Source organism: Manis javanica, chromosome 9 (assembly GCF_040802235.1).
Source record: "Manis javanica isolate MJ-LG chromosome 9, MJ_LKY, whole genome shotgun sequence".
In the NCBI taxonomy this organism is placed as follows: Eukaryota; Metazoa; Chordata; class Mammalia; order Pholidota; family Manidae; genus Manis; species Manis javanica.
In genome coordinates, this window is record NC_133164.1 from 64,361,222 (window position 1) to 64,385,452 (window position 24,231).

Below are 24,231 nucleotides of genomic sequence, written 5' to 3' on the forward strand. Positions count from 1 at the left end.
TACAGCGAGAAAGCATAAAACAGACCCCAATGCCGTGCCTCTGATGTGCAATGCCTGAAACTGTTCCTACCAAATTTCAACTCTAAATATTTAAACAGTAGGTATGATATTAGAAAGGATAAGAAATATTGCATTGGTCCTGTCGCCAAATAGATTTATGATAAATAATAATCTCATTGAATCTTATTACATGCGATTTGGAAAGTTGCGTTTAAACTGTTCTTATCAAAAGTGTTGACAGACAACATTCTTCAAAATGCACATCTTGGCCACCAAACTGAAGCCTGCTATTTGTATTGGATGCTAACATTTATCATTGAATATTAACCGAGTTTCAAATATGGTTTTGATTCAGTGCTGAAACTATTAACATAACAAATATTTATTTGAGTGTTTAAGTTTGTGCCAGGCCATGTTTTAAAAGCTTTATGTGTACAAACCATTTTATCTTCCCCAATAAACTATGAGTGAGGTACTGCTACCATTATCCCTATTCAACAGAGAAAGGAAATGGACAGATGTAAAACCCTGTTGCCAATCCCACAGTTAGCAAGTGGTAGAGCTGGAGTCTCGACACAGGGGGTCAGGTAGACCTGAATGCAGAGTTTGCACTGTTAAACACATCATAGTGAGGGCTCGCAGAGCAAAACATACCCTTTACAGGCTTAAAGAAGTCATTCTGTCTAACTACAAAAAAGTGCTATCCATTAATCTCAACCATTTAGGAACCAGCAGAGACCCAGAAAGGAAACCCAAAGTGCTAAACTATCCGTTCCAAAACCAGCACAAGCTTGTGTACTCACATATTTCAATTTATGCATGAAATTAAGAGTATCCTAGTCCATGGCAGATTAGAGGCAGAGAATTAGAAAGAAGAAAAATTCTGAGACAGTCAAGCTGATGGCCACAAAGAGACTGGCTAGGAGAAATATAAAAAGACCACTTTGAAAATAGTGTCTGGGCCATTGAGGCATTTAGAATAGACTCCATCTGCAATAATAAGGCATCCATGGGTAGCAGGGAAGAAAAACTACAGAGTCTCATAATCACAATACTGGGCTACCATGGAGGGGCATGGGCCTTGGGCACATTCATTAAGGAAGACGTGCCCTGCATGTCATAGAAAGCCCAGTGGAAACAGAAACAGAAGTGGGGGCCTTAGAGCAGTAAGGGTCAGTTTTCTAGACAGTTCAGTTTCGTAGAACACCTTATATCCCGATGATGCACACGTGATCAGGCTCTGCTCTCTTTAACAACGTACAGGATAACATAGTGACTATATTTAATTACATACCATTGTCAGAAGCAAGGAAAGTAGCATTATATATATTGTTTTTCACATTTGGTGATTCTCTGTCCAAAACAGCAATTGTAGTTATTTGCCCATTCACAGGATCTATTTTTAACCAATTGGCAGGATCAGATAATTTTGTGTATCTACAAAATGAAAGTGCAGTGAGTTTAAATTTTTTGATATGATGCTTAAAAAATAAAGCATATATTACAGCTTTAATTCCAAATGTAATCAGCTCCATTAACTTGCAGTTTTGTAGATGATGTTTGGAAATGCAGTTTAACTTGGAGAAGTATTTCTGTGGTAGTGGTTTTGGGAGGCACATGAGAATTGTGTATGGGCAGGCATGCCTGAAGCACCAGGTAAGTGCTGGAGGGGAAATACTAGGAGCCCAGTCTCCCTGCTATAGGCCAGTGACAGACGTCATTTTAAGCTCTTGTTTATTACTTTCAACAGATAGCAATGGTGCAGATAAAAACATCCAAATATATCTTCTAAATAAACCATAGCCCTAATGTAGAAGACTTAATACAAATTATACTAGAAGTTGAATGTTCTATTGTAGAACACTCCTAAAACGTTTACCACGCTATCAAGAAGCAGAGGAGGTCACACTGGGGGGGGGGTGGGTCTTCAGAATCTCATTCCTGCTTGGCTCTCCCCCACTGGGCCAGCCTCAGAACTACACCCTTCGAGGGCAGCCCCACAGTCTGAGTAGGAACAGGAGCTTTATCTGTATCAGTGGCTTTATCAGTTAAAGCTCTTTTTTATTCTGGGTTGGGGATGAGCTTTCTGAGCTCCGATAACCAAAGCATAGGTTGGAAAACACATCCTATACTTTGAGGTAAGGGTGGTAGTTCAGTATGCCCAAATCAGATTTATCTATCTTGATTTCACTGTAAAGAGAAATGAAGAAGATATGCATTTATCTATGAGCAGCAGCTCTAAGAGAAGTGAAATAAAATATGAGCTTATTTTTAAAAGTATCCTCGCTGGCACGGGTAATAGTCGTGTGGGGTGTGCTCTGCCAACCATCCACTCGCTCACAGGAAGGATACATCAGATTTTGCTGAGGCTGGAAATCTTTACAGATCTGTTTTACTAAGTCCCCCAACAACTGTACAGGTAAGGGATGAGAAGAATTAGCTCTTAAATCTTGGTTTTGGCCTGAGTTTTCTTTCTTTCTTCATGTGTGGATAAAAAAAGATGTTATAAACTTCAGAGAGTCCCCCCTCTGCTCACATTAGAAACTTGTTGTGATGTTCAGTGTAAAAGCACAGGCTGAATATTATTGATTATAAAAGAAAGGAAACTGGGCAGGAAAAAGGAGGCAGATAACATTGTTTTCTTTGAGTAATAGGTAAGTTGATCTACTCTTTTATTTCCCTAATATAGTCATTGATGTACTGAGAGGAAACTTCACCAAATAGTTAAAAATAATCTTGCAAATAAGAAGTTTTTGGTTCCAATAAAGGTTTCTTGTTCAAATGGTAAATACATTTTATAGACAGTACAGGACACAGTGCAAATTACAGAAACACCGTACATGACATTTGATACCTGATGTTTTGCTGCATGTATCGATCTGGGTCCTGAGCTGTAAATGTTGTCAACATGGTACCAGCATGAAGGCCTTCTTCCTGGCGAATGATCTTGGGATTTGGGGCAAAATAAGGGTTTTCGTTCACATCAATAACTGTAACTGACACAGTTGCAGTTGACTGAGGGGGATGCTGAATACCCTTGGCTAATGGCACTTGATTTTCTGCAGCCACAGTAAGGACAAACATCCTATTTGTTTCAAAGTCGATTGGCTGGAAAAATAAGAAAAGGGAAACCATATTTTTTGCAGGAAAAAGAATATTTGCAGCTGCAGTTCATTCTCCTATCAACTCCATTTCCAACATTAATTTTTCATTCACTACACCATAGGTTCCTCCCAAATTTCTGTAAAACATGCATTAGCATGGTCAATGATTGAAATATTTATCACAATTGAACTTATTTGCATCAGATACTTATACATCTTCAAAGGGTACTTCAAAGATTTATGTTCAGAAAATAATGGGTATTACTATTGCGCTGATTGCATTTATTCAGCTACATCCAAAAGCTTGATTATTTTTAAGGACAGCATTGTTAACAAAAAATACTAAATAATCTGAGGTCAAGTGAGAACCTGAGGGTCCAGACTGTATTCTCAAACACTGGTACAAACACCACTCCTCACCCAGGAAAGCTTTGAGAAGTCTGAGGAATTGCAGAAAAACAAAAATAAAACCCTAGAAAATATGATTTCTTTTCATAAAGCTAAACTTGCTCAATTTAAAGCATCAATCATAATGTAAAGTACACATTTTGAAGTACACACACACTTTTAAATAATGATCATGTTTGTAGATAGAAGTTGTTGTTTTGTCTGCTCATTCCTTAGTTTACTAGTTTACAAACTAAAACTCTGGCTATTTTCCAAAGTGACTCTGGATAGTTCACTGGTCTGTAAAAATCCCAAATCTAAGAAGAATACCCTAGATAAAGGCAATGCACAAATGATGCGTAATGTAAACAGTAACTTTCAAGGTTCCATTGAATCCCACTGTCAATAGAAAAGAAATTAGGAGTCAAGTGATCAGACTGTATTTTCACCCTTAATTTCCCGGGATCACCTTCTAACAGATGCGGGGATAAGCTTTACGGTGCAGTAAGAATATGAAAAGGAGCTGGCAGGACGATTATGTTATCAGAGGGAGTCCACGAATGATCGAGGGCTGAATGAAGTGGATGAGAAAGCCACGTGATCAGCCCGAACTACACCGGACCTAGTTTCCCAGCCTAGATCACCTCCTCACATCTTCATGCACAGTTTTCTTCCCCTCACTCTAAAATCCCCAATTCAACTTCTCTTTCTCAATTATTTTAAACAAGACAGTAAGGAAGTCAGAAAGAAAGATAGAATTCTTTGATTACATTAGTCACACTAACTGTCCATGACATTTATTTATGCTAGGTGGAAGGCACAGCTCTACATCCCTTAATGTGTATTAAGCTTATTTATTCCTCAGAACGACACCATGATTTGGGTACTATTATCCTCCCCACTTTCTGGATGAGGAATCTAAAGCTTAGAGTGCTTAAAACAATTTGCTGTGGTCACAGTGCTACCAAAGGGCAGAGCTGGGACTTGAACACAGATAGCTGGGCTCTGGGGTGTGTTCTTGCTCACTGTGCTACTAGTTCAGAGAATTCCAACATCCACCTCCTGGGGGAAATTGCCATTCTACTCACACACCTGTGGAATTCTTGGTCACTTACACCTCAGCACACCTTTCTATGTAAGGCCAACATTTGGGTCCACCTACAGACCCATGTTGGGATGGGAGACAGCAAGCAAACACTTCACAGGGGGCCCAAAGGGTGAGATATTCACTTTAAAGAATCTTTACCTTATATTTATTGTATTTATTGCTCTTGAAGTTAACATTCTCTTGGCTTCCAGAACTCACTTGCATTTTTTTTTGACAACTAAAATCAGAAGCACCATTTCTTTAAGTATTAAAAATAGCATTCAAAAACAGCCATGTAAATTCACAACCTTTAAAAGTGTAGGCCTTCCTCATTTCTACTCATCCCATTTACTCTTGGGCTATCTTCTGGTCTGTCCCCTGAGCCGATACTCAAATAACAAGCCATGCACTTGAGGGTAGTAGGTGTGCACATCAGTCCTAATAGCTATGAGTTGGTGACACAAACCAGGACAGGCTGTGTCACTGACTCGTCAACTACACTGACAGTTCACACTGTGGATGACAGTCCTGTCTTCAGATTCTTCATATTGCCCAAAGTGACTCAAAAACAATCATATTCCAGGGATACTGTGAGAACATCTGTTGGCCACAGCCTCAACATAAGTCAGAAGTAAAAAATGTGATTCCCCCAAACACATGAACTCCAAGTTTAAAGGTGTTTGAAAGAAAAAAAGCCCTCAGATTCAACACAAACCACAGGAGAGGGGCTGCATGGGCCCCAGCCGAGGGGCTGTTGGAGATGGGTGGCCTGAGCCACAATTACCTTCACCACGGTGACTAAGCCGTCGTTGCTGTGTGGGTCGGTCTGAATGGCAAACCGCCCTGTGGGGTCCCCGCCGCTGATTCTGTACACGGCGTTCCAGGCCGGCGTATGGGGCTGGTCCTTATCCGTCACGGTTAGGTTAGCGACTATGACATCTACCCTGTTCTCAGGGACTTCACCATAGAACTGCAGGAAAGACAGCCCCAGTCAGAGCAGCCACATGGGTCCTGAAGGACAGTGCATCTTGATGCAGATTTTACTGCCCCATTAAATCTTTATTATCCACACTAAACGTGGAGGTAATGCAGGTAATCACAGCATTTATGTTTGACTTTTAAAATACTGTAACTTTTTCCAGTGGTCAGGTTTATCCCAAATTGTACCACAGTTTCATTAATATTAAGATTAGCATACATTTGTGAGTACCTGGGTGATTACTGTAGGGTCGGAGGACAGCACTTGTCTGAAGGAAATAATTTTACTCAAGAGGTAATAATTATACACTGACGAAGTAGCATAAATCAGTTATGTACTATGCACTTAGTTTCATGATCCTGAAATATGTATAGTATTTTGTTACAGTAGTACAAAATCCTTTTAGGGCATTTCTTCCAGGCAGCATATTTTAACACCTTTATCAGTGACCTGGAGACTATGAGACAACAAACTAGGAGCCTTATTTCAAGTCTTAGTGACGGAAAATGTCTGAGTCAGCAGCCATTCTATGATTGGTTAAGCCCATCCCACCTCTATTTAATATGCTTATTCTTCATGCCAAACCTTCTCCATAATGGACGGTAGACCTGACATTCTGGGAGTGACAGTCCGCACTTACTGTCATGGCAGTGAACTCCGGAGGGTTGTCGTTGACATCTGTCACTGTGATGATAGCGGTGGCCGTGTTTGAAAGGCCGTAGGTGGGGTTGCCTTCCATGTCTGTAGCTTGAATTATTAACGTATATTGTTGCACTTTCTAAAAAGACATAAAGATAACAGATAACCACTTAAATGAAACTAATTCTTTAAGAAGGCATAATAGTGGTTTTGTAACAGGCCCTTTATTATACACGGAGAAGGCAGCATCATTCACGCTGATAAACATGACTTGAAGTTTCCCAAGTGGAGTTTACTTTAACTTGAGATGCACAGGTCTGGTTCTTGTCTAGAGAGATTTAAATGTATATCTGCCCTTCTGTGTGTGGAAAGAAGCACATTGCAGATGTGTGAAGTTTACAGGTAAGCTGAAACTTCTCTGTGGTTTCTACCTTTCTCTTTCTTCTGAGCTTCACAGCATTCTGACTCAGCATTCAAGTCATTTGGTTTGTATTTACTTTCTCATACATTAATTTCTACCCAGTTTAGAATATGGAAGATGATAAAAACTTTTGAAAATTCATGAAGTACATACGCTTTCTTTTTATATAGTCTTGTATGTGTTCTTTCTGTTATGCCTAGGTTGATACAAGGCTTTCTCCTAATTCCCATTAGTACATACTATTCACAGCTATACAGGAGATACCTCCTTAAATGAAGTCAAAACCTGATTAAAGGATTTACGTTTCTCTCCTTAGTCCTGGAACACAGTAGGTATTTAATAGTTGAATACTCAATGGCTTGCCATCTTGGCATCACACTCATTGTGTCCACATATCTGTGATGAATATGGACACATCTGCACATAAATGGTCATTATTAAATTGGTATCACTGCTTTCAAAGTCCAGATTGAATTTTTAAATGGGGAGCCAATTAAGTTGCAATGTATCTATATAAAATCTTGAGAATGGCTGAGAAGTCTATAGCCCTAGCTGACAAAGTTTTATATTAGGATAGCCTAGCCAAGAGGAATACCTAAAATCACTTGAAATTTCTATGGAAATTGGCACAGATAAAAAATACAGATTGTTCATAAATGTTACAACATTCTGAACAACAAAATTCACTTCTTCATGCAAAAATAAACTGCCACTGCAAAATAGAGTTATCCCCGATTCTAAATATAGCTAACATTATGAATGGCCATTTTTAAGGATTTTTGGAGCTTACAGAGAACAGAACAAATTGTAGCTTTTGATTCAGTTGTTAGTGGGAAGGGCAAGGAAAAAGAAGTAGGAGGGAAAGCCAGACCTCACACATTTGATTTTAAGTCTCTGTCCACCCAAATGTCAATCTCTGATAGTTATTTATTTTAGTGGGTCTTTTTCTTTGTCTTCCTAAAAGAGAAAATGCCACACTTTTTGGAATTAAAAAAAAAAAAGAAATAAAGCAATAGTGCTGGTTGAGCCATTTTAATTTTTTTCAACCCATAACACCTGACCATAATGCTTACATCAGCTAAAATATTTCCTAATGATTTCCTTTCCCAATCAAGAGAGTCATTTGAGCTTAATGGTCCCATGGTTAGTGAGAGATTTTTGTAGGGCACTGAGTTCAGCCTCCTAGCTGGAAATCATGAAACTAAAAATTTGTTATGACTTTGAAATGCCATTTTTGTTAGCTGTTGTTTGCAGAAACAGATGAAATCCTCCAAAAAAGGGAAAAAATTGGAGTATTTTTCTTAAAGAAGACAAAAAACCCACACAGATATTATATGGAGATAGAGTTTTTTGTTAATGTCTGCACTTGAAATTATAATGTCTATTTTGAAATTGTACAAGCATAATATATACAATTTCCCACTGAGCTGAAATATTGGGATCAGTAGCTAATACTTGAAATTTCCTATCGCTTCAAGCTAGTCTTGAAATCTTTAAGTTACAAAAGAATATTGTTATTTCTAGGATACAATGCCTCTTCACATAAAAAATATTGACTTGGTAAATGTTTTAATCTCCATTTATAGATGCCTGGTTGGTAAAAGGCTCTTGCATTTAGTAAGGAAGACGTGACAGCCTCTGTGTTAGATAACCAAACTATTTACAGCTTCTTGCCTCATTTAGCTACTGGGCATCTGGTTTGGGATCACTGGCTTAGAATCCATAAAAATTTGACTTCCTACCTTCACAGACCCACATCTGATTGAGGGGTCTTGGCTTAAAAACATTTCCCCATTTTAATGACAACAGATGTGGTTGTTAAAATGGCGGGGTGCCATTGACGTCTAATGGATAGAAGCCAGAGATGCTGCTAGACACGCAATGATGCACAGGCCAGGGCCCACAGCAGAGATTTATCCGATCCAAAGAGTTAATAGTACTGATGTTGAGAATCCCTGGCCTAGAATATGCTTCCCTTCATTCTGAGCCTGGTAGACATGAAGCTTACCAGTCACCTCACAAATGGCTTCTGAAAGTCCTTGAGGCAGAGCTGCCGGCCCACTCAGGACACGGCGCTGTCTCTCTAGTTTCTCTGGCTGCCATCCATCTGCACGCCTGTCCCACTATGTACACACACTCCTCCCCAGGGTCCTTGCTTTGTCAGTGTTTATGCTGCTGGTATATAGCACGATGCCTGACAGTGAGAAACAAGCAGTAAGTGCTTCTGAATTCGGGGTTGGGTGGATGAATGGATGCAAAACGTCAGGCCTTGCATTACATTATGAAACTCATTTCAGGTTTGGGAAAAACCATCTTCTTATTTACATGGCTGGCTCTCATTTATCCATTAAAACATATACTGGGAACATACACCAGCCCACTGTTTCCCAAACTCCAGTGAGTCATATGCCATCTTCCCAATTCTGCCATATCCTCCTATTTCTATATGAGTCACTGATTGTCTTGACATTAATGCCCTTTTGGAAAACTTAATTTATTGTGAAAGTACTGTACATGAAAAACTATTATCACTTGCCATGAATATACTGTAAAATGAATGCCTGGCAGGCTGATGGTGTTGCATCTAAGAGATGCATGGTCTTTGGTTTTTCCCAGGAGGCTTCCTTACATGTATCAACCAAAGTCATGATACCTACGTACCACATTTTTGAAAGGCTGAACTAGAGTGACATAAGCAGACAGAGCTAGAAACACTGAGTCACTCATTTGGCAATCATTTAATGAATATCTACTAGATGTCAGACAATGTAGCATTTACTGGAATGAGATACATACTGGATCCTTGGATAATTTACTGGGATAATATAATGAACACAACCAGAGGTGGCCTTGCTGTCCATCCTTGAGTGATGGAGGCAGATATTAATGGATCACAGGCCAAATGTGCAAAGCAACTTTCATAAGAGCAGGAAGATGTGATGTAAGGAACTTTAATGGGGACATCTAACAGTCCTCAATGTCTGGAGAGAAGAAAGTGTGCAAGAGGCATTTTGGGGCTGAACTGAAAGAAACTTGATGATGAAACAGACCTGCTGATGGAGGGCAGTGCATGGTCTAGGCTGGCAGACTCTGATCTTGGGAGACTGGGGCAGTGGTACTGGTCACACGGAATTGGAAATTCATCAGGAAGCACATATTTAGGAAGATGATAGGTTTGCTTTTGGAAGCACTGGGTTAGGGGATGGACAACTACATAATAATGTCATGAGAACTCAGGAGGGAAGTACATGTTTGTGACCCTGTTTAAATTCTTTAATGCTAAGCCCCAGTGTCCTTGTCTGTGAAGGGGCCGATAGTGCTATCTATCTTGTAAATCTATAGTTTAAAATTTGTTTTGAATGCTTACTATATGCCAACACTGTTTTAGGGCCTTGACAATAAAAACAAAAATTAACATTTGTTGAGATTGAGCACTAACTATGTGCCAGGCACAGTGCTAAACACTCCACATTACTTCATTTGGTCCTCAAAACAATCCTGAAAGGCAGGTGGATTTTTTTTGTCCCCACTTCACAGACGAGGAAAATGAGGTTTAGGAAGGCAAGTAAGCTTGCCCACCTGTACCCAGCTGTAAGCAGCAGAGACAAGATCTGAATCCAGGACTCAGAGAGACCAGAATCTGTACCATTAATTGATCCACTATGTTGGTGCCCTTCAAGAGAGCGAGTATGTGCCTAGCACAGGTGCCTCCTGATTCAAGACGGTCGGCAGAAAGTCAGTTTGCAGGGAGGTGGGGATGGAGTGAGAGCTGAGAGCAATGTAGGCTGGTCTTTTCAGGAATCTGGTATTGAAATGAAGGAGAAAATCTTGCAACATGAACACTTTGTCAGGGCTCCTGCTCTGGATGGAAAGATGAGGAACACAGTGGTCTCTCAATATCAGGAGCAAAAATGCAGACAGAATGTCTACGTAACAATCTTTGTGTATCCGAGAAACCGATAACTGTGGGCATCCAGGGTGGGCAGGGGACTTGCTGCCAGAGAGTGAAGATTTGCCTGCTGTGGGGAGATGGGAAAGGGATCTCTGTGCAGAGGAGGCAACAGAACAGAAGGAGGTAAGACGTTGGGTTTGTACAAGGAATTGCAGGCAGTTGTGTGCGTGGTGCTCCTGAGCAGGACGCAAGGAAGTTGAGGGGGTTAGATGAGGGGGGCTTGTGCAGAGCCACTTCCCCACAGGTGACAGCATGTTGGCAGGCTCCGAAGGAGCCTATAGGGCTTGTAGGGAGGATCCTGTGGAGCAGGGAAGGCCGAGACAACAGCAAACAAGAGCCTGCTCCTTCAGATAGAACACCGCGTTGAGGGCACAGCAAAAGGGGGAGCAGGCTTGGTGATCAGGAAGGAAAACCTTTTGCCATGAGGAAAATCACAAGAGGAGTAAACAGGGAGGGGGCTAACTCAGGTGATGCCCGGGCTGCTTTATGACAGTGACGGGGCAACAGCGGCTACACTGTACTGGGCGCCATGTGAATACCTCATGCCTACTGCACACAGCCACCTTCCCAGGCAGGTAGTACTATCATCCTCACTTGCGGTCGTGAGAGCTGAGGTTGCAGGTTGACTCACTGGAGGTCAAGAAGGACCGTAACAGGCAGAGCCGTCACTCAAATACGGTGAGACAGAGGCTGCCCCTTCTGGGGTCCTGGTCCAAGTGGGCAGGAGAGGGGCCACCACAGAGAAGGGCAGGGAAAGACGAAATTGCCAGGAATAGGCATCAGTGATGAACGCAGCAAGACATCAGGGAGAGACAAGGAACTAAAGACTAGGGTTTGTGTTGGTACCTCTTAGGCTGGAAAACCCGAAGAAATGATAGAAGACTTGGAAATGAAAAAAGGAGAATAAAACGCTATATCTCAGCAAGCATGCCACTGATTAGGAGTTCAGTCACTTGAAGGTGTCACATTTCTTGGAAGAACAATGACCAAACCTACTTCTGACAGAAAGAACACTATGAATTCTAATAGAAATAAAAGAATCGCAAGCCTGCACATGGCCTGAAGAAGTCAGAGTAATTTATTCCCAGCATCAGGCAGCATGACCATAAACCATCTGAGATAGAGACATTTTTTCTATGCTAAATGACTTTCAGAAAAGGAAGATTTTTCCACAATTTTTCCTAGTAACTCATTGTTGTGTTTAGTAATTTCACTGTCAAAAAGCTATTCCTCATACTGTATTTCACCCATGACTGCACAGTTATAAACCCTTTACCACAGTTGTTTCAACAGGGAGTTGGTGCACACAGTCGCTTCCATCCATTGCAAGATACACTCAGCCACGACTGTGGTCTGACTTCAGACTTTCACCCTCTAAACAAAACACATTCTCTTTGATTATAAATATTGTAGGTTGGCCTGAGGAAAATGACTTTTCATTCTCTACGCATCTTTCTTGTCATTTGCCAGGCTAAATGTGATAGGAGTATTACTGTATGAAACGAGATGAAGCCCTATTTCTGTATCTTACAGTGAAGAATGTGAATGAAAGAAATATTACGATTGAGAGGTGAGCTATGCCTACTTAGCATGCGAGCAACTTGGCACTTAAGAGAGAATTTAAAAGCTATCCTACATTTCCTTCTAAAATATGGCATTCATGCTGAGTTTATTGGCATTTAAGAATAGTATTTCATACAGTAAAGGAAGAGGTGAAAAGACACACCTGTTTTCAGTATTACTGAACTAAAAGTACTATTACAAAAACGAAATATCAACCATCTCTAATGCAAAACATCTCAGAAAAAGAATCGCTGACACCTGGAAGTTAATAGGTACAATGTTATAGGCATAATTCTAGCTCCTAAGGAAGGCTTTTGGCTCAGTTGTGAATAAAGTAATCTTGATTGGCTTGTAATGCTTTATGAAAGTGCTTCTAGCACTATCTTGCGTGTGTAATTAATTGCAACAGTAATGTTTTCTTCGATCCATTTCAAGTGACTGCTACTAAGGCAAATAACGCATCATAAAAATCAACTCCTAAAATCCTTGTCAATAATATTTGTTATGGTAGGTAAAATGTTTTTTTTGACGTACATCATCTGAGTCTCATTACTACAAAAGCTGGCTCAGCCAGAAATCTACAAAGCACGAACCTCTGTGAGGTGGCACTTTGATAATTCACTCATATAATGATTACTGATGATCAATAATGACCTTGAGAGTCTCTTAAGAGAACAGAACAGAACAGAGAAAGGGTGCAAAAGATACACATTAAGGCCGGAGTTTTCGGGAAAGCATATAATAAGCAGGGCTTAAACTGGAATGCGAAGAACTGGAAGGTTCGAGCTGGAGAAAAATGTGCAAAGCATTCACGGCAGGAGTCACCACCTGGACAGGATGCAGAGAGGGGTGGGAGCACAGGGCATGCAGTCTGTCCCTGTCCATGCCCGCCGGGGATTAACTGAAATGCCCATTCCTTCTCAGACTGTGATACTACAGAACATTTAAATTCCATCATCGTTGAACACTCTTACGACAAAATACCCTGTTCAGAAGTGTGTTTCTCTGCATTTACAATTTTAAAGGTTTATCAGTATAATTAATGCAGTTACTAGTATTCAAACTTGTTAAATAAGTTAACCTTAGAGTTAAGGGGCAAGTTCTAATAATCTCCTTTGTGCTAGACCAGGGTATCCACAGAGGCTACATAAAACCTAATCATATGCATGTCATTTGCAGCTTCTTAAAAAAAAAGAATGCTGAAAATTATCCTAAATGTAGGCACATATTATTTGGCTATTATTTTTAATTTAATTCTTCACAAAAATATTTGAATATAAGGTAAAACCCAGAGAATGCCAAGGATTTTAAAAATTAGATACCAGAGGTATCTAATTAACTTAGTCAATTATCATGTGACTATTACATAGACCAGCAATGTAAGGCTCACAGTGATTATCCAGCACCACATACACTATTTAACCCATTTGAAGTTCTGAAGAAAATATTACAGCCAATTGCTTCACGATTAACATTGAATAATATTGTGGATATATTATTACCTGGAGATACCTTGTATGTAATATTGTGCATCTTTAAGATTAAAAACAAGCTCAAACGTAGTTTTTGGTTTGCTTACTTCTCTATCAAGTCCAGCTGCCACTGTGATAATGTCACCGGTCTCATTGTTGATTGTAAACATGTTGGGCGAAGGGGTGCTTGGAGCCTGGGACAGGATTCTGTACCTCAACATCCCATTTAGGGCGTTTGGATCATCAGCATCAATAGCAGTGACTGTCATCACATAGGTTCCTAGACACAGGACACAGAAAATGCACGGTCACTGATTTCAGGGTCTCCTTAATAGAAAGTATATAGCTACCTTTTTAACTGATCCTAATCTCACTTTTTCGAAACAAGTATTTCTTTGTGTAAACTCGATAAAACACTGCTGAGAACAGTACTCACATTAAAAAAATGAAAAATGCGGTTTAGACACTTGAAAGGAAAATCATTAAAAATGTATTCATTTATAAAGACTCCATGACTTAGAAGATTCGTTCACAGAAAGGATTCAAAGGAAGGACCACATCAGACCCTCGTTTACATAAAATGAAAATGATCAGTAACACAGATGCCATTAGCAACATATTTTATGGCCACTGATTCCTTCCCTCTGCCATGGTTTCTTCCATTATGCAATAACCCCTAAGATGACATGCTGAGCATGATTCTCCCCAGTGCCTAAGTCACTTCTGAAAGTAAGCTGTGTGCGTAACAGTACACAGTCCATTTACTCAGGTCATAAGGAACCTCTCCATGCATTACTGTTTCGGTACACTGAATAGGGCTTTGGCATTGTAGTGCTTATTTCTTAGGGGATTAAAACAACACTATAACAAACTCAGGGACTTCAATTTATTAGACATTTTGGAAAGGAAATCTACAAAGCATTCGGACCAAATAAGCTTAAACTAGCTAGACAAAATGTGTCATTTAGAAGTAGAGAGTAGTTACTATTTAAGAAGGCTTGTTCTGTGGGATATTTATAAGACCTGGATTATGAAATTTTCCATCTCCAAGTTAGCTTCTGCCTGAGTATTCTAAGCTCTGCTCCACTTTAGGAACTTTCTAGTTTCTGTTCCCTGTACATGGTACATTTTTGCCCCAAAATTAATAAGGCTCGGTCACATTATTCAAGTCTCTTTTCAGAGCTCGTCCCTCTAAAGAAGGGTGCCATCCTATAGCTTTTATTAATTTTTTCAAACCTTTATTGTGTATTTGCTTGCTTGACTTTTAATTTTCTCCCGTAATAATTTAAGCTCCAACAGGGCAGGATCTAGCTTGTCACTGCTGTGCCCAGAGTGATGGGATCGTGCCCAGCACACAGCATGCGCTCTATCAGCATTCACTGGATGAAGGAATTGTAAAAACAAAAGAATTGGTTTCAGAATCTTGAACCAAAATGTTGATTACAATGCAGTTTAAGTCAAGATTCATGACATTATTAAATGCTGCCTACAAGCACATTTTCAAACTTATAGAACCACCACAGGACATGTGCTAGGAAATGTCTTTACTTCTCATGATCACTGAGAGTGTTCTATTTATGGGAGGCTTTCTGGAAACTCATGGACAAATGCATAATAAGTAGGTTTTAATGACTTATTTTTGACAGTTTTGGGGAAGCAATACTTTCAATAAAGTTAGAAGCAATAGAAGAGAAAAGAAAATAATTTTGAAAAACCAAAAACTAGGCGAAAAAAGCTCAACATTTATTTATCCTTATGTATATGTTTATGAATATGTATATGACTTGTGTTTAGTAAGGGTATGCTTAATATGCTTTGACTTTATAGCATTTTAAAGTACCAAAGAAAGCTACTCTGAGATGTAACTTGGAAGGAGCAACAGTGGCTGAATTTCCTGCACATCCATGTAGCCTCAAACCAGCTGCCCACCCCCCACTTCTTGTCTGAGAGTACCGACAAGTGTGTTTGAACTAAGCAAAAGAACCAATTTAAGGCATAGGTGGTTATGTGCACAAATATTGGCTTATACATAAAGGAGCTACATGAAGTGGTATAGATGACAGAGGTAATAGCACAATTTTAAACACTGAGGCTTTTTTAAATAGGAAAAAAATGAACAGGCTAATTAAAACTCTCCAAACACAACAAACCACCATCTCAGGAATGCTGGCAAAACACTGCCTTTTGCTGTTTCTCTATCAACTGCTTTTCCTGTCCCCTAGTTTCCCATATGATATCGGCCTTTCTAGTCTTGCTGTTCTCCTGTGACTGACTAAAGTCTTGTGTTTTTAGTACAAGAACAGAAAAATCTTAGTCAAACCTCACATGGCTTTAGCAGTTGCTGTGTGTAGGCCGGGTCACTTTCTGTGGCACTAAGGGAGGCCTGGGGCCCTGGGGCCATCGGGAAAGTAAACACCCAGTGCAGCCGGGCAGCAGCCCTCACAGCCATCCCTGAGCCCCCACTCTGCTTTTGGTCCCGGGAATGCCAAGTGTCTTTGAGCCTCTAGCTGCTGCTATGACTGACAGGATGGAACTGTACTTTGTGAAAGAAATCTGCTGCCTCTGGGCCCACTTACTAGCTGCCATGACCATATCAACTTCAGCAGAATGAAAGGGTCTCTAGCATCGAATCAGGTCCTGTGTGTGCACGTGTTCAGAGGTGGGAAAAGTCGATGTGGGCAGTAGAGTGATACTTCTCTGGTTTCTCTCTTATTCCCCTAAGTTATCTTCCTTCTTCCCTGTGTCATGAATGAAAGATGACACTGAGGTGACAGTCGCCTTCTCTTGCTCCTGTATCAGTGCTGGGTCACACCACACTCCCAGACACAGTCCCCAAGTTAGAGCTCACATCTCCCGACTTACCCGGCTTTGATCCTTCGGGAACCGTCCCATTCCAAACTTGGTGCAGGAACTCTGGTCTGTTATCATTCATATCGATAACATTGATGACAATGTCAATAGGGTTCTCCACTTGATTGCCATTAATATCCACTGCATGTGCCCTCAACTGCAAAAGTTATTCCAAAACAAAACCTTTTAACAGATTGACATCCCGAGTGAGAAGACTAAATATTCATTCACCTTGCTGCTGATGTAGCAAGGATGGGCTACCCTTCCCGTCAAAATTTTAATTGGCCGAACTCCATATAATTATGGTAGATACAGTAGCAAAAGGCCAGCATTCTCTCTGTGAGGCACTGTGCTTAGCTTCATGGATTTTAACTCATTTAAGCCATACATAAAAGGGTGAGGAAGAAATTATTAGCATTTGTATGTGAGGATACGGAGCTTCAGAAAGGCTAAGTACTTTGCTTAACTGACAGAGCTCCTATCCGAGGCCAATTCTGTCCAGCTCCTAGATCCTTCTGCCAAAGCCCTACGTATGAGTCAGGGTAATTAAAAATGTGGTACCGGCAGAGCAGTCATAGAGATCAAGGGAGCAGAAGAGACTCCAGGAATATAAGTGTGCCTAAGGAATTCTGAACCTAGCTGGGTTTTTTTTAATAATAAAAGTCACTCATAAATGTTAAAAGGACCTAAGTATGTAAAATAGTTGTTCCTCTCCCAGGCCTGAGTTCTCAGTTTTAGAGGTATTCTAGAAATTTTCTCGTTATTTTTGTTTTTAGGCAAATATAATTACTCAGCTACCCTTGGCAGAATATCTTCAAAACCTTTTCATCTAGCACATAGAGATCCATTGCATTCTTTTCAATGGCTGTGTAGTGTTCCATTAAATCATTTCCTTTCAACAGAATGCTTCTGTGGTTTTCCTGTTAAGTATGATGCTGGCCATTGGTTTCTGTTCAATATGCTTTACTCATTTAAACAAGCATCAAAGTATTCCTTTTATTTTTTAGAGGTTAGAAACAATGTAAATTTTATTATTGCCTTTTTAACAGTTATAGAAATAATCTTACTTTTCTTTCACTTATTTAATAGGTTTTATTACATTAACAGAATCAAATCCTGAAATTTCCTTGAAATTCTGTGATCCTGTTGGTTTATGGATATTGCTCTTTTATGTACAAATAGTGATAACCAGGAGAACAAAAGTTTACCCCAAAATTGACCTGAAAATATTTATTTCCTAAGTTTTAACAACATAAGTTCAGATAATGAAAATTCATAGAGGAAGAGATACTTAAAAGTTTTTAGTTGACATTATTTATATTTATAAATTAGAGACTAGTCTAACTCGAGATTGGACTACTATGTGCTATCTCTATCAAGTTTCCCCACTAATGTGATGCTGTCTTTGTGAAAGATTTAGAAGTTTTACTACTGAGTTGTTTTAAAAAACATAAATAACCTTAGAATTACATATTCTCTTAAGGATTTCAAAAGAAATGGTTGATAAAACAATCAAAGCTTTTGAGAGGAGGGTGTGTTGAGTAATACTCAGGATTTAAAATGTTTTAAATTTCTCATATGCTTATTTGTCTGCTTAGATCTACAAAAATCTTGTTTTACCACATATCAATATTTTAATAATTTGAAACTTCGATAATTTAAAAATGTGTACAAGTGCAGAAATTCAACAAATATATTAATAGACAAAATAAGGATCTAAAAATAAACACATGCCTATGTGGAATAAAAAGTGAGCGAGTAAGTGTAGTATCAATGGAAACACTAATTCAGTAGAAGGGGCAACTGGTTTGCCATAAGGGAAAACAAAATGTGTCTCTATCCCTCTCTTTTTACTAAAATAAACTCCACAGAGGTTAAAAATTTAGATGCATAAAAATAAACACAACAGATAAATTTAAGGAGATTAATATCTTGAAGTAGGCAAGTGCTTATTACCGTCTCAAAAACCAGAATGCAGGATAAAATTTAAAAAAATGAACTTAACAATGCAAAAACTGTAAATTATCATAAGGTAAGAATTGTTAACAAAATTTAAAAACAAACAACAAAAGGAGAAAATATATGACAAATGAAGCAGCTCTAATAGATAAAAGTTTCTCAACAACAATAAGAAAAAAAATAAACAATTCAAAAGAAAGTTTGTCATAAGACAGGAATAGAGAATTCACTTTGATTGGATATTCACCTTCTGCAACACAAGGTGTTAAAACTCTCAATATCAAAGCTTTAAGGCCAACATAAGAGGCAAATGTTAAACTTTGCACACATCTAGAAGAGTACTAGTACATAAAATGATCAGCTGCTTGAAGTCTTACATGAAACCTGGCGATCAGTTCACGATCCAGAGGCTTGGTCACCGACAGCTGGCCCGAGATGGGGTTGATAATGAAGATTCCAGTGGGAGGCTGGTCAGCTCCTGGCCCAGTTACACTGTACCGCAGCGAGAGGTTTTTATCTCTATCGGACCTGATCTGAGGATCCAGACGACAATCATATTAAACAGGAGAGAAAATGAGCCCATTCAGAGACATTCAAGATGTCACGCCAGGTACAGACCAGCACCATCTCATCCCAGGAAAACCCTGAGACCCTCTCAGTCCTGTTCCTCATCCTCGCTTCTTAGTGACAGGCTTCAAAAAGAGATGTCCCTTTCAACCACAAAGGCTGGGGGCAACATTAACGTCTCTAAGGACACTCACCGAGAGCTGTACAAAGCGTCAGAATTAAGGAGCGTCAGTTCTTAAAACAGTATCAGATTCTATCCTGGGATTTTGAAGGTTAGAGTGTTTAACCCAGGAACAGGTGTCCAATTTAATTAAAATAAAACTTGTTTACCTTTTTGCATCAGTTAAGATAAGAACTAACTGTCTAACTGTTAACACATAACACAATGAAAACACAAATAACACAATGAAAATGTGCCACCCGTGTTCTAGGACTATTTAATGGGAATAATTAAAGACCATAGGAACAGATAAAATGACAAAGATGTCTGTTAATAAGAAACTGTTATTAAAATTATAGTCTATTCATTCAATGGAATATTATGTGAAATAGCCTCACACGGGAACTCTAATATTATGGATGCGCCTGAAAGTCAGATCTCAGTACCTACACTGGACTGATATGACTCACTGCAAACAAAGCTTTCCATATCATTCTCAGGTGTCACCTATTACTTAAAATTCTTTATTAATAACAAAGCATACAATAAATGATTAAAAAAATATTTTTATACTCTCAAAAATTACACCCATTATACGCTCACTGCCTTCTCCTCTAAGTACAACAACTGCCAAGAAAAGTAAGTTTATAGATAAGAAGTCACAGACTACAGAAAGGGAGGGAGAAGGATAGTACAGAGAAAGGGCCAATCAATTAACACTGTTTAAAGGTGATAATAAGAGATCTTTATGTACTGGATTACACTTAATTCAGTAATAGAATCTAGTTATTGTTTTTTTTTTTAAGTTAGGGCAAAGTTCTTTTTTCCCATTCTCCATTAAAATATAAAACTAAAAAACACTTTCATTTGGGGGTTATGTTGTTCATTATTAAACTGAATTATAATGTGCTTTAGAATAAAATATACAGCATAAGTATGTACATATAAAATAAATAATATATAAATAACATGTAATACATTTATATAATAGTGAATAATAAATATAATTCATGTAAACATAAAAAACAAAAATTTTAAAATATAGCTTTCAGCAAGCATGTATTGGAATGCTATTAATCATATACAGAAACATTTACATTCTAATAAATGGGTATATGATGATTTTATCTTAAAAATTTGTTCTTTGTAATAAATAATGGGTTGCAAATTTTATTGAACATGTAAAAATATCTGCATTTTTTTCTCTAAATATCTGATGGTATGCATTTAGAGTAACAGTAAAAATCATACTTCTCAGATTTAAAAGGCTATGTTTCTACATGGTCCTGAAGATTTTGTTAATGGTATCAGAGGTCATTTTTTTTTTCTTTAAAAAATTCTCAAATGCACTTGGTGCAGGCACATTTTGCAATGATTACCTTTTAATTTTTCTTTGGCCCAAAAGCTATCTTAGAGGGCAAAGTTCATCATGGAGAGCGCAGTGCTTAGACAGGGCAGCAAAGGTGTGTGCATGTTGTAAGGCAGCTTAAGGTGAGGGTGTGTATGTGTGCTGGAGTTAGAGCTTACATACTCACACCAAGAAAACTGTCATTCATGGTGTATAGGACCTACAGAGAGCTCTACCTATAAATAATCTGAGACAATAAAAAAATGAGAAGAGGTTCTCTAAACCATTATAGACATCTCATCTACACACAGAGATATCAGTTTAGTACATACATGTCATAAACTCTACATTGTGAAAAAATAGACAAAGGTATTTGAAACATACTCTTGACACATGCCACGGAGACAGAATCGTGCCACCCTACCCTGACAAGCTCTTGAGGAAAAGGTCCTCTGGAGTTTTCTGGCAAGTTGATAGGAGGGATAACCCAGTCTCTCTTCTGCCTCTGTAGGTGGCCATTGTGCTTAGTCAATTGCCTTGGGAATACTATTTCTTCAATTTCTCTCAATTCCTTTGCATTAAAATACAACAAGACAATACTGAGTGCCAGGAAAAGCATTTTCTGAAAGCATGTCAGTATCAATTGATAACCCACAGCATAGGAATCACAGTCTATTATGAATGAGAAAATGTCTGGAGGCCCTTTCCTTGTCTCACTATTAAAATAATAGAAAACACCGCAACATTTTTTGGTTACACTATTCATTGAAAAATTGAATTCCAAACAATTTATTATGTGGCACAGCTGTGTAAATTATTTGCAGTTTCCATAAACCATCTTAGACAGTAGTTAACACTGAGCAAAATTTAATAGTACTGTTTTATATATCTCTCATCAGTTTAAACCACAGTTCAGGTAATGTCCTACTGTACATTAAATTTAGATCTTAATGTGCTAAAATATAATTTGAATTCCAAGAGAAGTTTAACACATACTGCTAGGAATGCTTTAAATATTTATGACCCTATTAAATCCCACAGAATTAATGCTGTAATTACTCTAAACCGATGTCAGCCATGATGGATGCTGTAGATGACCCACTTTGCACACTGGGTATTAATCTCTGCTGGATGTCAACGTTTCCTTCTGTTTTTCCCTATCTGTAGACATTTTAACCATCAGGCCTTGTGGCTTCAGTGAATCATCAGCAAGAACAGAAACATCTTTTCACTTGATTCGTTACCGGTTTCTCACTTTACATTAGCAGATGACATGACTCCCCTTAACAGTTAATAGATTAACAAATTACATTTTACATAATGAAAGTCCAACACAGGTATAAGAGAAAAATGACAGATTTTCCTTTGGTATAGTTATTCATATGGATACCTTATACCATTTTTACAATTAAATACCAGAAATGAATGTGTATGTTTCTATCTCTCACAGTAGAGTAAATATACAAAATGTAATAGTCATAGTTCATAAAATCATGGACTTCAGAATATATGAGAGTGGTGTCCCCTCATTTCTGTTTTGAATTAACTCATGTATTCGAACCAATAGTATTTACTTTACTGAAGTTATTATGACTTATTAAAAATTCTTACTACAGTGACTTAAACAAAATAAATGCTCAATAAACGTTTGTTGACTTTAATTGAACTGTACTCCATTGGAAATATCTTATTTGTTTTATCTCAACTCATAGCAGCTTCCACCAGAGGGAGCATATCATTCCTAAAAGACCTGTCAGTAGTATAAATAACTCATATTCCCATATTTGATTATTAAGGGATGAGCCAAAGCCTAATGCCCCTAGCCAGAAATGCTTCCCTATTACCACAGTAAATCTGTACTTCCCTTTCAATAAATCTGACTGGTGAGACAGCTTACAAAAAACTGTGAATTTTGTGGTCATATTTAACAGCTTGTAAAGCTTCTAAGAAATTTAAAATAAACAGCACTTCTAACTTAAATGAAGTTACAAACCTCAAAGTATAAACAAACCATTCAAGTATTATTTCAGATAGCTAAAAGTATATTTAGTCTAAGAGTCTTATAAGATATAAGTACTTATATCAATGAAATACTGTTGAAGTGACGTAAGTTGATAAGAATTCAAATATTGACCATCCATTAATGTAACATAAAGCAAAGGTAACTATTGAGTTCAAAGCACACAAATCTAATTTTTAATTATAACCCCAATGCCACATTTGGATACTGTACCTTTAAGGACTCTTCAGGTATGGTCGGCTTGAGGCTCAATTTCACTGCAACTTGCCACTTTTCCTGAGTCTCTTTGTCTTGGGCGTATACCAGGAACTTGGCATGCTGAGAGGACAGGGGAAAGCTTCGCACAGCATATACCATGCCATCGTCATCCACCTTAAAATCTGCTGGCTCACTGCTTTCATACTGCACTTTCCTTTTGCCATTGCAGTTGCTAAACTTCACTGTAAGAGATAATAGATACGTAGATCTAATAATACTTCAAAGGCAGAAACATCTAATGCCTAAATCTATATCCGGCTTAAGTTGAAGGAACCCAGAAGTTATACTTTCACATTAAACAGAGTTCTCACACTGGAGTGGACAGACAGTGGTTCCTAGTGGTTTTCTGACACACAGTCCCAATATAATTTTTTAACAAATGCTTGAAGGAAGAATGCACTAACATTTATTAATGTTGAATGCTTCTATGCTTGAGAATTATAAGAGCTTACGGTAATTAAAAGGTGAATAATTTGCAATTTCTAGTCCTCACTGTATTTACACTAGTTCTATGAAGCAATAACAATTTTATATGATCTCAAACAAATTCTGGGTGCGTCTTGAAAATAAATTTTAATTAAAAGTATCTGTATCTTAAGAGTAGAAGAATCAAAGATTTCAGTATCTTAGTTACCTCTGTCTTGCATGTAATGACTTAAAATTTTTTTAAAAGTCAGTGCATTATTAAAAGGAATGCCAGTCAGCTTTTTATGTCTCACCAGATAATGAAATAAAAGTTAAACCATGTACTTATAAATGTAGAGCAGGCATTTTCAAGCCAAAATAAATTCATAAAATAAAACTTGTATGTAAGGAAAATTATTTCTTTGGAAATCCCTATCCTGTATGAAGAAAAATTGTATAGGAATAGCATAAAGGGACCAAAGGAAAAGCAATTTTTCATTTCCATAAACATATGATTGATATGTCCTGACCACAATTACATAGGATACATTTTGGAATGCGATTAATAGGTACACATTACAAAATGTCATCCCACAAACCTGTCACATTTTTTAAGGATCTAAGTAAATTTTTTCAAATTCCCTCTTTACACAAATTGATGACAGTTCTTTTGTTTTCCCTGACACAAATTCATTGATGTGTACAAGACCACAGTCAAATAACAGGCATGCTCATTTCCCTTAGTAACTAAAATCCTTGATAACAGTAATAAAATACTTTACTAAATATTTTATTCCCCACATACATTATCCTTCATCTGTCAAATATTTCAAAATAAAAATAAATGTTGAATCTCTCACTAGATTGTGTTAAACCAAATTATTTGTCTTTGGAGTAGATATATCTCCAAAAATACATCTTACTTGCCACATGATTCAAAAGTGAAAAATGGGATTCTTTTCTATCAAACAGTGCCATCCACTGCTTATCTTTTATTAAAGGCAACAAAATACAGAGTAAAATTATTTGGGAGAACCCTGCTAAGATATAAAATTGAATT

At 38.1% G+C, this 24,231-nt stretch overlaps 1 protein-coding gene across 1 annotated transcript in view; it reads right to left on the bottom strand.

The window, feature by feature from the left end:
* CDH2 (cadherin 2) overlaps positions 1-24,231 on the bottom strand; it is a 199,542-nt gene that overhangs the window by 31,493 nt on the left and 143,818 nt on the right. The window contains exons 3-11 of the mRNA XM_037025358.2: positions 22,722-22,948; positions 20,913-21,059; positions 18,791-18,946; positions 16,467-16,611; positions 13,712-13,884; positions 6,198-6,335; positions 5,363-5,548; positions 2,855-3,108; positions 1,295-1,437 (exon numbers count right to left, since the gene is read on the bottom strand). Coding sequence (XP_036881253.2) covers positions 1,295-1,437; positions 2,855-3,108; positions 5,363-5,548; positions 6,198-6,335; positions 13,712-13,884; positions 16,467-16,611; positions 18,791-18,946; positions 20,913-21,059; positions 22,722-22,948 — 1,569 coding nt within the window. The remainder of the gene's footprint in view (positions 1-1,294; positions 1,438-2,854; positions 3,109-5,362; positions 5,549-6,197; positions 6,336-13,711; positions 13,885-16,466; positions 16,612-18,790; positions 18,947-20,912; positions 21,060-22,721; positions 22,949-24,231) is intronic.